Source organism: Medicago truncatula, chromosome 5 (assembly GCF_003473485.1).
Source record: "Medicago truncatula cultivar Jemalong A17 chromosome 5, MtrunA17r5.0-ANR, whole genome shotgun sequence".
Taxonomy (NCBI): Eukaryota; Viridiplantae; Streptophyta; class Magnoliopsida; order Fabales; family Fabaceae; genus Medicago; species Medicago truncatula.
Window position 1 is genome coordinate 28,527,504 of NC_053046.1, and position 12,858 is coordinate 28,540,361.

General features: G+C 30.3%; 1 protein-coding gene across 1 annotated transcript; it reads right to left on the reverse strand.

The window, feature by feature from the left end:
• Positions 1–6,755: 6,755 nt before the first annotated feature.
• LOC11442495 (probable polyamine transporter At3g13620) lies at positions 6,756–8,446 on the reverse strand. The gene has a single exon (XM_003615127.4). The coding sequence runs from the start codon at positions 8,341–8,343 to the stop codon at positions 6,940–6,942; it is 1,404 nt and encodes a 467-aa protein (XP_003615175.1). The 5' UTR covers positions 8,344–8,446; the 3' UTR covers positions 6,756–6,939.
• Positions 8,447–12,858: the final 4,412 nt, after the last annotated feature.

A 12,858-nucleotide genomic window follows, 5' to 3' on the forward strand; every position in this document is an offset into this window, starting at 1 on the left:
GAGTTGAAAATGAAGTGTTATTTTGCTGTTTTGATTCATATTTTTGCTGGAACATATTTTGCATGGTCAAAACTTGGATTTTCCAAATGGTTTGAAACATGGTAATTAAAACCGGACCGGACCGGCCGGTTCAACCGATTGAACCGGGAACCGGATCAGTGACCGATCCGGAAGACCCTAAAAACCGTTCTGTTGTACAACCGGGAAAAGAACCGGAAAACCGGAAGAAAACCGGAAAAACCGCTCAAAACCGGCGGTTCGGACGGTTTCCTTACTTGGACCGGTTTTTTCCTTGAACATGTCAAAACGATTGGATTTGGATTAAAAAGAATATTAGAAGAAGAATAATAAAGTTCAGATTCATATATCATAGAACCGTTCCAACCATTAGATTTAGAAGGTAAAACTTGAAAGATGAAGATGAAATAGAAAGAAAATAAAACGATGAAGATGCAACACTTGAAAGTTCAGTCTATGAACATATAATGAAAATTGAGGGTTAGAACAAAAGGGGCTAGAAAATGAAGAGATTTTTTTCAATTTAGCAAATCGTACAATCAGAGCAAGCACATGAGGCTGGCGGCTCCTTATTTCATTTCACTGTTTCAGAAATAGGGTTTAGAGTGGGATTAAACCATATAATGTTTTACTAGGCCCACAATTTTAGCAAGGAATTTTTTATTACTTATGTGTACCTCCAACGTTTTATTGACAAATTAATCAAAAATTAAATTAATATTGATATTTTAATGCTATAAGGTTATAAATATTTGTCATTTTTTTTTATCTTTTTAGTATTTTATCTACTATTTATAAAATATAAAATTTTATTTAATTATAACCGGTTGAACCCCGGTTAGACCCCTAAACCTTAAACCCATGACTATACCGGTTCAATGTCCGGTCCGATTTTGATTACCTTGGTTTGAAACTTGAGATTGTGTCGTTTCAGTTTTTCGGAAATTGTCGAAACTTGGAATTTTGTGAACAAAAAGGGTTGTAAGTTTGGTCTACAGTTCATATGGGCTTAGGCAATGCGTGTAAAGTTGGTACAATGTCTTAATCATGTCAAACTTGATTTTCGGGTGGGATTGTGCAATGTATAAACTTGGGATTTTCTCATACGAACTTAGGCTAATCTTTGAACTAATGATTGATAGTTCGTAAGTGGCCTATGCTCATACTTATATGATTGATTAAGATTGAATTGTAGGATTTCAAACTTGAATAAGTTGCCTAGCTTTGAAAATTATCAATGTTGGCCGTTTGCCACATGATTTGAATTTTTGTCGGAAATGTTTCTTTAGTCAATTGTCTTGTGAGTTATTGTGACCATTCTTGTATGACTAAGTGAAGTTGTATGAATGAGTGATTATATTTTGGATATGATGTTTATCATGAGATATGTATGCTATCTTACTTAGAATGTAAGGAATGTTTGAATGGTGAAACTATATGTGATAGTTGATGTTGAATGGTTATATGTTGAATATGATATTTATCATGAGATGTTGTTTTCTCTATTACTTGGAATATGAGAATGTTTGAAATGGTGAAACTATATGTGATAGTTGATGTTGAATAACATTGTTGATTATTGATGATCATGTTGATGTGGTGAAGATGAATGCTATGATTTAATTGTGTATAGACATGTTTTCTTGATAATGCAAATGTTGTGGAGATGAACAATATAATTGGGTATTGTCCTATATATTGTGGTGAGAATTGTGATTGTTGTCGCATTATCGAGTCTTGTTACATGTTCATGCATCATAGTCATGTTGAGATTGTAGTTGTAAAAGGGTTGAACTCTTTTACTTCGGAGATTATGTAAGACGTGTGTGAAATCTTACATACGATGTTTTTGTTGCATCGAAGGTGACGACCTTGAGGTGATCCGGTACCACATGCATTTATGTGTCAATAAGTGCATATCATGACATGAGTCTTATTTGGAAATGTGATTGGTGATTGATAATTGTGTCTGAATAAATGTGAATTGTTGTTTGTACATGACACATGTGATTGGTGATTATTGATGTGAGATATTGGGGTTTGATGTAAGTATTGATATGTGAATATTATTGATCAAGTGCATAATGTTTATATTGAAATATCCATGTTAACTGTTAATTGGATTATGTTGATGTAATACTTACCCCCAGTGATTTTAACCGCCTACCTGTCTGTATGGATGGGTAGACGTTGTGCAGGAGTAGTGTTTGGTGAGTTTGTGCTTGGTGATATTGGGAACTTTCTCCGATATCGGTGTTGAGTCGGCTCTGATCTAGGCTTGTTGTGTCGGTCTAGATTAGTTTATTTTTGGCTTAATTACTTTTTTGGTCCTCTAACTATTTAATTGGTATCAGATTGGTCTTCTAACTAAAAATTGATTTATTTTGGTCCTCTAAGTTTCTCACTTTTACTACATTTAGTCCTTCCTGTAGTTTTATTCAAATAAATGTTAGGGTTTGTTTTATGTGGGTCCTCTAATTTTATTAATTAGTATCATTTTGGTCTTATGCCTTGTTAAGGTATTATGATTAAATAGTGAATGGTATTATTGGTAATTGTTATGGTTCATATGTATGTGTGAAACAGGAGGTCAGATACCCATATAACACAAACCCTAACGTTTATTTGAATAAAACTAACAGAAAGGACTAAATGTAGTAACAGTGAGAAACTTAGAGGACTGAAATAAATCAATTTTTAGTTAGAGGACCAATCTGATACCAATTAAATAGTTAGAGGACCAAAAATGTAATTTAGCCTTTATTTTTGGATTTTGTTATGTTGGAGATTACCCGTTTGTTTGGGATTTTTGATATGCATCTATGTTGATGTAATTTATTGATTCATGACATGTATATATTTGGATTACTTTGGTTTATATTCCGCTACAACTGTTGAAGTTTATATACATGTTTATTAGTTTTTGAATTTTGAACATGGCATAGCCACTATTTCTTAAATAAATGTATTATTCGCATGTTTAATTATTTTAATAAAAATAGGAGTGTTACATTTAGCTCCTTCGAATCTTCTTTCAAAGCCTTCAACTTGCGCCATATATTTATTAACAAGTTGGAATGCAAGTTTTGGCCCCATTTATCTTTGATCAAAGATGGAAACAATCGATGCTCCGTCAGAACATTAAGAAATCTAAAGGGAGTATTTCCTCGGTTAGTAGGACATACCAAGTTCATACTTATATACAATGATCAGAAACTCCTTTTGGGTATACTTCCCCCACTGTAGGACTGAGTTATGCACCCAAGTAGTGTTAGCAATAAACCTATCTATCTTAGAATATATTATATCACCACTTGCTTGGTTATTACACCATTTGTAATAATCTCCTATTCTGCTTACCTCTGAGAGGTTATTTAGGAGAAGGTACTTAACAAAATCGTGAATCTCTTGTTGTGTAACTAGATTTCTGTAAATATACTAACTTTTTGTTTTAGTCTCTTTAAAATTTTCCTTTAACTTTTAGTCCATATTAAATTTTCAATCACTAATTTTGTTCTCTCCAAAAAAAAAAACTTTAACAAAACATAAATTAAATATGAATTTTTAACCGAAAAAAAATATAAAAATTCATATTTCATTTATGTTTTGTTAAAAAAATTTAATTTTTGTCGGGAGAGATTCTTATACTCCATCCGTCCTAAATTGTATAACGTTTTGGGCATTTCACACATATTAAGAAATGTAATTAATATTGTGTGGGAAAGAGATATTATGAGTTGTTTTACAAAATTGTCCTCAATAAATGATATGAGAAAGATAAATGAAGGATTTGAAAGAAGAGAGATCAATAAATAGTTAAGGATATAATAGGAAAAATAACATTAATTTTTCATTGGTATTGTAAAGCGACATATAATTTGGGACAAATATTTTTTCCAAAGTGACATACAATTTAGGACGGAGGGAGTAATATAATAAACTTTTCTGCAAATTTTTATTGAAAAATATAAATTATACGTATAAGTTTATTTAAAAAAGATTGACCAAAAATGAAGATGAAAAACTTTTAAGATTCCAAATCGAAGAAAACTTTTAGAGTGACTAAAACGAAAAATTGATATATTTTGAAGAACCAACAACATATTTAATCCTAAAAAATATTGGACACTATAAATGAAACTTTTTCTCTTCTTATTTTCCACAAAATATTTGATTGTGGTAGATATAAGTAAATACAAATATATGATAAAAGATAGACAAGCACGTTACTGCTTGTCTTTTCACTAATATAAGGGTGTGTTTGTTTTAAGGTTGTAAAATATATTCTCAGGATTAGTTATCCCATAAATATAATGATAGGAATCTCTTTCCTCGAAAAATTTCAAAAACTGTTTGGTTATTAATTGAGTAAATAGGCAATTACCTCCCGAAATTGTAAGTTTCGTCAATTACCCCCTTGAAATTAACAAAACTTCAACCTCCCTGAAGTTGCACAACGTTAATTAGTTTACCCCCTCCGTCAAATTCTTCTGTTAGTCAACATGAGGTTTTGCAAATACCCCCTAAAGTTTTGCACTTATGTGCTAAAAATTTATATATTTTTTCTTATACTTGACTCAAAAGATATTAAAGGCAGACAAGGAAGCTTGAGAAATGCATTTAGGATTCAAGGAAGAGCTTAAAGAGTTACTTGGTGAAGGGTACTATGGTAAAGGAAGATTACCAAAAGTGTTTATTGAAAAGAAATACATTGGTGGAGTTGAGGAAATTCAGAAACTTCATGATGACAAGAAGCTTGAGAAATTGCTTGATTGTTGTGAAAGGATTAATGACATTGAAGGAGGTGATGGTGGATGTGAGGATTATGGAAGTAGTAAAATCTATTATGAAGGTGATTATGAAGAAGATGATAATTGTGTGGTTGGTGGGTGATTGTGGATTCCAAAGGTGTTCTCATTCCAATGATAATTGCTTAATAAGATGTTTTGTGTGTTGTTTCTAGTTCCATATTTCATTTTGACATTTAACAATGAAAATGGCCTAAGGTAATTGTTAATTGTTCGCATTTAATATCTTTTAAGTCAAGGATAAGAAAAAAATATATAAATTTTCAAGTTCGGGGGCATTTTGCACATAAGTGCAAAACTTCAGAGGATATTTGCAAAACATCATGTTGACTAACAGAAGAATTTGACGGAGGGGTAAATTGATTAACGTTGTGCAATTTCATGGGGTAATTGAAGTTTTGTTAATTTCAGGGGGTAATTGACGAAACTTACAATTTCAGAGGAGTACTTGCCTATTTACTCGTTATTAATTGTAGGGTTAATTAAGTTTTTGGTCCCTATAAATATCTGCAGTTTTGTTTTTAGTCCCTATAAAAATAAATCACATTTTTTAGTCTCTACAAAATTTTCCGTTAGTGCTTTTAATCCCTATTAATTTTATTTTTTTAATTATGCTTAAAATTTTAAATTTTTTAATGATTTTTTACATACTTGTTTAAAACATTATAAAAGGTTCTGCCACAATAAATTAGCTCAAAATTTTATTTTTAGGTCCAAATTTTCGTTAGTTTTATCTTGAAATTTTGGCGTTTTAAAAAAATTATATTTAATTCATTACATGTTAAAAAGTTCTAATTTTTTATAAAAGAGATTATTATAATGTTCTTAACATGTCTGTTAAAAATCATTTAAAAATATAAAAGTTTAAGTATAATTAAACAAATTTCAATTTAACAGGGACCAACACATACTTTTAGTCCTTGTAAAATTAAAATTTGCTCAATTGTGCTTAAACTTTTAAATTTGTAACAAATTTTTCACATACTTACTTAGAATATTATACAAAGTTCCTCCGTAAAAAAATAACTTAAAATTTTATTATTAGGTCCGAATTTTCATTAATATAATCTTGAAAATTTGGCTTTTAGAAAAATTCATATTTAATTCATTACAAGTTAAAAAACTAAAAAAAAATTACAAAAAAGTGTCTTACGATGTTATGAACATGTATGTAAAAAATCTTTCAAAAATTTAGAAGTTTAAGTATAATTAAACAAATTTTAATTTAGCAGAGACTAAAAACATTAACAGAAAATTTTGTAGGGACTAAAAAGTGTGATTTATTTTTATAGGGACTAAAAACAAAATTGCAGATATTTATAGGACCAAAAACTTAATTAACCTTTAATAGTAACTCTTGGGATTTGTTTCGAGAATATATACTTGTTTAAAAAAAAGAAAAAAAAAATGAAGAAAAAATCATTATAAGAAGGGAAACGTGGGGAGTATGGAAGTTATATATGGGTTCAAGACTTCAAGTTGGTTTTTAGTCAAAACGTGGGTATGTTTTCCGGGAATGAAAATTTTCCCATCCTTCTCTCATGGGAATAAAAATAACTAGTTCATGGTGAAATATATTCCCGGGTATTGTTTATTTCTAGGCATATTATTTTTCTCCTTCCTACCAAAAATAGGAATATTTTTTTTCCCAATCCTCCATTCCCATGAATGTATGTTTTATCTCCTAAACAAACGTCCCATACGGTAAAAGTTGACGTTCCTTGATGATAAAATGAGGGTGCATGTTCAAGCCTATAATTATCTATTTCTTAATATTTAATATGTGTATGAATTTCTTCGCTTAGTTCTTTGATAAAATGATAAAATTTGAAATTGGGAAGACAAGTACTCAAAAAATGACTTGATCATGACATCATAACAAAAACAAAGTAAATGTGATAAATTAAACTTTAAAAAACAAGAAAAGTGTTAAAAAAAATGACTTTGATCGTGACATTAGAACAAAAACAATGTAAATGTGACAAATTATCCAAAAATAAAAAAACTCTACACTTTGTAAATTACAACCTTACACAATCTCTGATAAATGGCAACAATTTATTTATGTGCAAGGTAGTATCAAACTAAAACAAAGATTTGAATTCTGATCAAATCATAAATCAGCCACTACATTCCCATCTTCTTCATCTTCTTTAATCTCAAACTTCACCCAATTCTTCATCCTACACAATTTTATAAAAAAGAAAAAACCAATCCCACCTATAGTCATCAAACCACTCACCAAAAAAACAGTCTTAGTAGCAATAGCCATTATGAATACAAGAAAACCAGATGGTACCAAACACATCACCACCAACATAGGCAAATTCATTGGAATCTTATAAGGTCTCACTAACATTGGCTTCTTCCATCTCAACCAAAGAAAAGAAGCAAATTCCAATATCATACCCAAACTATACAAAAAATTAGCTGATGAAATTATATCAGTGAAATCCATATAAGAAACACCAATTGTTATCAAAGTAGATACCAAAATACCCAACCAAGGTGTATTAAACCATTTTGACCTCACTCCACAAAACTTGGGCAAAATTCCAATTTCAGCCATACCCAAAACTTGATAAGCACTACTACTTAATTGGGCTTCAAAAAGCCCAATTGCTGATAAAACAGCACCAATTTCAACCCAAATTTTCAACCATTTTCCAGCAATAATCTCAGCAGCTTGAGCATGAAACCCAGTTTCCCATTCACTTTGATTCACATTCACAGCTCCAGTAACAGCAAAAAGTGGAATCAAATAAGAAACACAAGTGAAAATAACAGCAATTAAAAGAGCCAAAGGAAAAGTTTTCTTTGGTTCTTCAACTTCACCAGCTAAAGTACTAACATTATCCCAAAAATTCAAGTTCCAAAACAGGGTATTGAAAAAAAGATTCCAATCTTTTTTAACACCCTTTTGACCTAAACTAAGCCATTTATGTGGATTTATCTTAGGAATAGCAATTAGAGACATCAAAACAAATGGTGACAATGAAACAATTGCAAGAACAACAGCAACATAACCAACAATTGTTAAACCAGTGTAATTAAGAAAAGACAATGAAAGAGTTGAAAAGAGAATTGCTATGTAACGAGGCCAACCAGATTCAAAAACAGGGAAGAGTTTTTTGACATAATCGATGCAAAGAACAGGGAAAGCTGCTATATTAATGACACCACTAAGGAATTTCCATGTACCCATTAAAGAGCCTGAAAATGGGCCGAAAGCTTTTTCGGCCCAGATAACAAAACCACCGTTTCCTGGATAAACGGTGGTTAATTCAGCTGTTATAAGAGCTTCTGGAATGCTCCAAATGAAAGGGAAGATGAGGAAACCGAGAAGTGCGAAGAGGGGGCCGGCGGCTTGAACGGCAGGTTCTTCGCCGTATGGGCCGCCGGCTACTTCAAAGTAGATGAGGAATATGAGAGGGATTAGGGTTAGTTTTTTTGTGTGTTTTTTGGGAACGGTGGTTGTTGGTAGGGTTGGAGCGGTGGGAAGGTTTTCTTCTCCCATTGTTGAGAGTTAGTTGAGATGAGAGAAGAATGTGATAGTGGCAGAGTACTAGCTGGACTTTTACGCATGATTAAGGGAACAGAGTCACAGATACGATTTTCTTTTTTTGGTGTACTCACGATACGATCTTCTATTTATTTTATTTTATTTAAAATACACACACGCTAGAGCTAATTAAATTTACTTTCTTTGTCCTAGCTTTAAATAACGTATAATATATGTAACGTTTGATGTTTGAATACCAGCCATTACAAAAAATTTACTTTCTTTTTTATATTTTTTAATGAGTTTAATTAATATATTTTGTCGGTGTAAAATTATATATTAACATAGCATATTAACAAAAAAAATTATGAAATAATATTTTGTTTTATTACTCACTCATTTTTGGATGAAATTCATATAAGCTATATTAACATAGGATATATCGATACAAATTAAAACTCGCTAACAAAAAGGGTGAATTTGCGACAAAGTCATAACATTCATGCTAATAACATAAAATGACAGAGTATCTATCCAAATCTACAACATTGACGATGCAAAAGTCATTGATCAAATCGACACATACCCCTAATCTTTCAACATTGATCAAAGGAACACCGCATTAAGACAGAAAATAAAAAATACATCACACAAACAAGAAAAATCAAAACAAACGGAGTCGTACAAATACAATGGAAAAAAAACAAACAAAAAAAATTAAAAATATGTTGAAATCACTTAATTACATTGATTTGAGAAGTGCCAAATCCGTTTTTAAAATGTATGATTAACATTGATTTATCTTATACTATTATTTATAATTATATAATCTCCATTAATTTTTTTTTTGAAATATATATAATCTCCATTAATTAAAAATTAAGTTTTCGCCCCATTTTTCCTAAAATAAAAATAAAAATTCGCCCATTTTGTACGGATAAGATAAGACCACGCTGACTAAATTATGGGAACTGGATTTGGTCGACAAAAAAAAAAAAGAGACAATAAGTTATTGTTTTCATCATAATATTTACTATTCGCTGCAAAGAAATATGTTAACTTTCCACCCAAAAAAGAAATACATACTCCCTCAGATTTTTATTATAAGAATTTTTTTAAAAAAAAAAAAGTTGATCCTATTTATAAGGAAATGTCACAACTTTTAAGATATAGTTATTGTTTAAAAGACTTTTTTATCCTTCATTTAATGCATCTCTTTTTAATATAACTGAGTATTTTTAATGTTTCATAATTTTTTATGATGATATATTTGTAAAAATATCAAAAATAACATTAATTAATGATTATATTGGTTTTGATATTTTTTTTATTTTATTTCTTATAATAAGAACCAAAGGAGTACTAATAAAAAAAATGAATGTTGTTGAAAATTGAAAGAGAATTTAATAGAATGAGACAAAAGAAATTACAAAGAGATAAAGATTTTTTTTCATTAACATTCGCTTATAAAAAGGGACAAAAAATCATTTAATGACGTAATGACATATTATATCTTTTTAAATTTAACCAAAATTTTGTGTTCAAATTCAGTTTTGAAGTGCATATGTCTTGAAAATTGAAATGCCGTTCAACAAAAACAAAAAAATTGTTTGAAATGTTTATTTTGTAGAGTTTTTTTTAGCGGATATTTTGTAGAGTTTTATTTTCATTTTTTTTTTATCACATATTGTAGAGTTTTTTTTTTTTTGAACAAACAAAAATGATATATATAACAACGGTGCTTTCCCCGTATAAGGTGTGCAAAAGGAAACCACACAAAAGTATATACAAAAATTAGGTGCTAATTAGAGCAAAGCACCTCCAAAACAACACAACAAAAACAAAAATTATTTTTGGATGAAATACATTAGTTAATTCTAGTTTTAAATTTATTGAAATTTTTTCACTCCTATTTTAATCAACAAAAAATCCAATAGAATTGAATTAATCTGACTTTATTTTTGACAATTTAATTTTTGGGCTAAAACATTAAGTCAATCTTAACCATAGTTTTAAAACTCGGCTCGGACCGGTCGGTCCGACCGGTTGGACCGCGAACCAGTGGTATGACCGGTTCGAACTGTTAATCAGATCGGCTGTGCAATTGAACCGGTTAAAACCGACGTGGCTCGGAAAAAATCGGTGGAAACCGGTGACTCGGCCGGTTTTTAGAGTCACCCGGTTTAATAATTTTTTTTCTTCTGTTTTCTGTCATTAGTTAGTGCCATTATGTGCAAATTAATATTAATTAATGGTTGGTTTAATACAATTAATGCAATGATCCCTATGGTTTCAACTGTTTGACTTTTGATTTTTGTTGAAAAAATCAGAATTTGAAAAAATGATCCCTATAGTGTATTACTAGAAACCAAACCTCTGCAGCAACATCTATTTTTTGTTTTAATACTTAAAATATATTATATATGTATGTATACTACATCTTCAATTTCTCCATGGAAAGAACACATCGATTTTTTTGTTCAAAATGAACACATCATTTTTAAATATAATATTTATACAATAATAATAGTATACATATCATCTATCCTTTCAAAAAAAAAAAAATCATCTATCCCTAATAAAATTATTTCTTGTCCAAAAAAAAACTCTCCCCAAAAAAATTATATACTTATCATAATTTTGTAGAAAATATACATATTATATTAATATTAAATAATACGCAAAACAAAATATATTTCATGTCTCTTTCAACAAAAAAAAAAATTAATCCAAGTGAAATTATTATTGTTGGATAGTTTTTATCTTATTTTATAGGGGTTATTATTTTAGTTTCTAAAGTGACCGAGTCGCCGATTCAATCCGAGTTAATCCGGTTAAATAACTATATAAATTTAATCTAAGGACCGAGTTATCTAACCGAGTCATCTGAGTGGTTCCGGTTCAGTCATGTGGTTCGACCAATGACACAGTGGTTCAACTATTGACCCATTAACCCAGTACCCCAGCCGAGTCGATGACCGAGCCGAGTTTTAAAACTATGATCTTAACGTTATGAGGGTTAAATGTTTTATTTTTGAGGGAAACGTTATGCGGGTTAAATGAAAGCCGACAAAGTGACATAGGAGTGCACAATTTCTTAATATCACACCACTTTCAAGGAAAATTATTTGATAACTCTAGCTAGATTTGTTTTTGGTAAAGAAAAAGAACGTACTCTTTGATGGTGATGTTTAATATGGTGCCAAAAATCAATATCGGTACCCAAAAACCGGCATTTTAAAAGATTTTTTTTAAGATGTTAAATTCATTACTTTTAAACAATATTCTAACACACACTTAAATATTTCTCTATCAAACCAGAATGTAAAAAATAAATCAATTAGTTGATAAAACCACTTTTAAACATGTGAGTAGTTGGAAGCTTCATTTCAACACACTCTTTTTAATTGATTAAAATTCACATGGATTCCACCAAATTTATATGGGTCCGACATGATTTTGTGGGACTCATGTGAATTTTAATCAATCAAAGAGAGTGCATTGAAAGTGTGTGTTAAAATGTGTGTTACTAGCATTTCTCTTGACCGTAAATTAGGGCTGGAAATGAGTCGAGTCGAACATGTCTGAGCTCGACTCGACTCAATAAGAATTGGTTCGGCTCGAAACTCTACTCGAGTTTGAAACGAACCTTTTCTCTAACTCGAGTTCGGCTCGTTTAAAGTTCACGAACAGCTCGGTTTGATTCGTTAGGTTCAACTTGCCTACTCAAATTGTATATTTCAAAAGTTGTTTTTTTTCTTCAAAAACACTTCTTTTGTCAAAAATATGTCTTTGACCTTTAAAAAAAAAATAGAACTATGAAGCTTGTTGGCCTCAAGAGTCAGGTGCACAAGGCCGAAAGACAGCAACACTTACTACTTCCATGTTTTACCTTGTATTTATCATCCTGCACCTCTCTTATTTATATACTCTTTCTCTCTAATATTTTTAAAACTCCCCGATGTGGGACTATTTTTGTGAACATGTTTGTTTAAAGGCCTTCATAAGGTATTAACTCTTTTTCTTCTCTATTAATACAATTATCGTTGATTTTTAATTAAATTAGTAATAGTTCTTACGAGAAAAGTACATAATTATTAGAAGAAGCTTGTAATAAACTACATAATATAAAAAACATACAAAATAATATTTTATATATATCGAGCTGGTTCATGAACCAGACGAGTCGAATCATACTTAGCTCAAGTTCAACTCCTTTATCTAACGAGCTTAATTTTCAACTCAAGTTCGACTCATTTGGTTCATGAACCAAATTTAACGAATCAATTATCGAATCGAGTCTCGAACTATTTTCGAGTTGGTTCGGTTCATTGTCAGCCCTACCGTAAATATAAGAAAACTCATTAACTTTATACTTAATCTATGATAATACTAATAGTTTAACCATTTCAAGAAATAAACATATATGTCATCCTTATTATCGGAAAACCACATGGTTACATTATTTCCAAATTGACCACATGCATGTTAACCAAATCGAACGAAGCTATTTCTTTACTTGCTTTACAT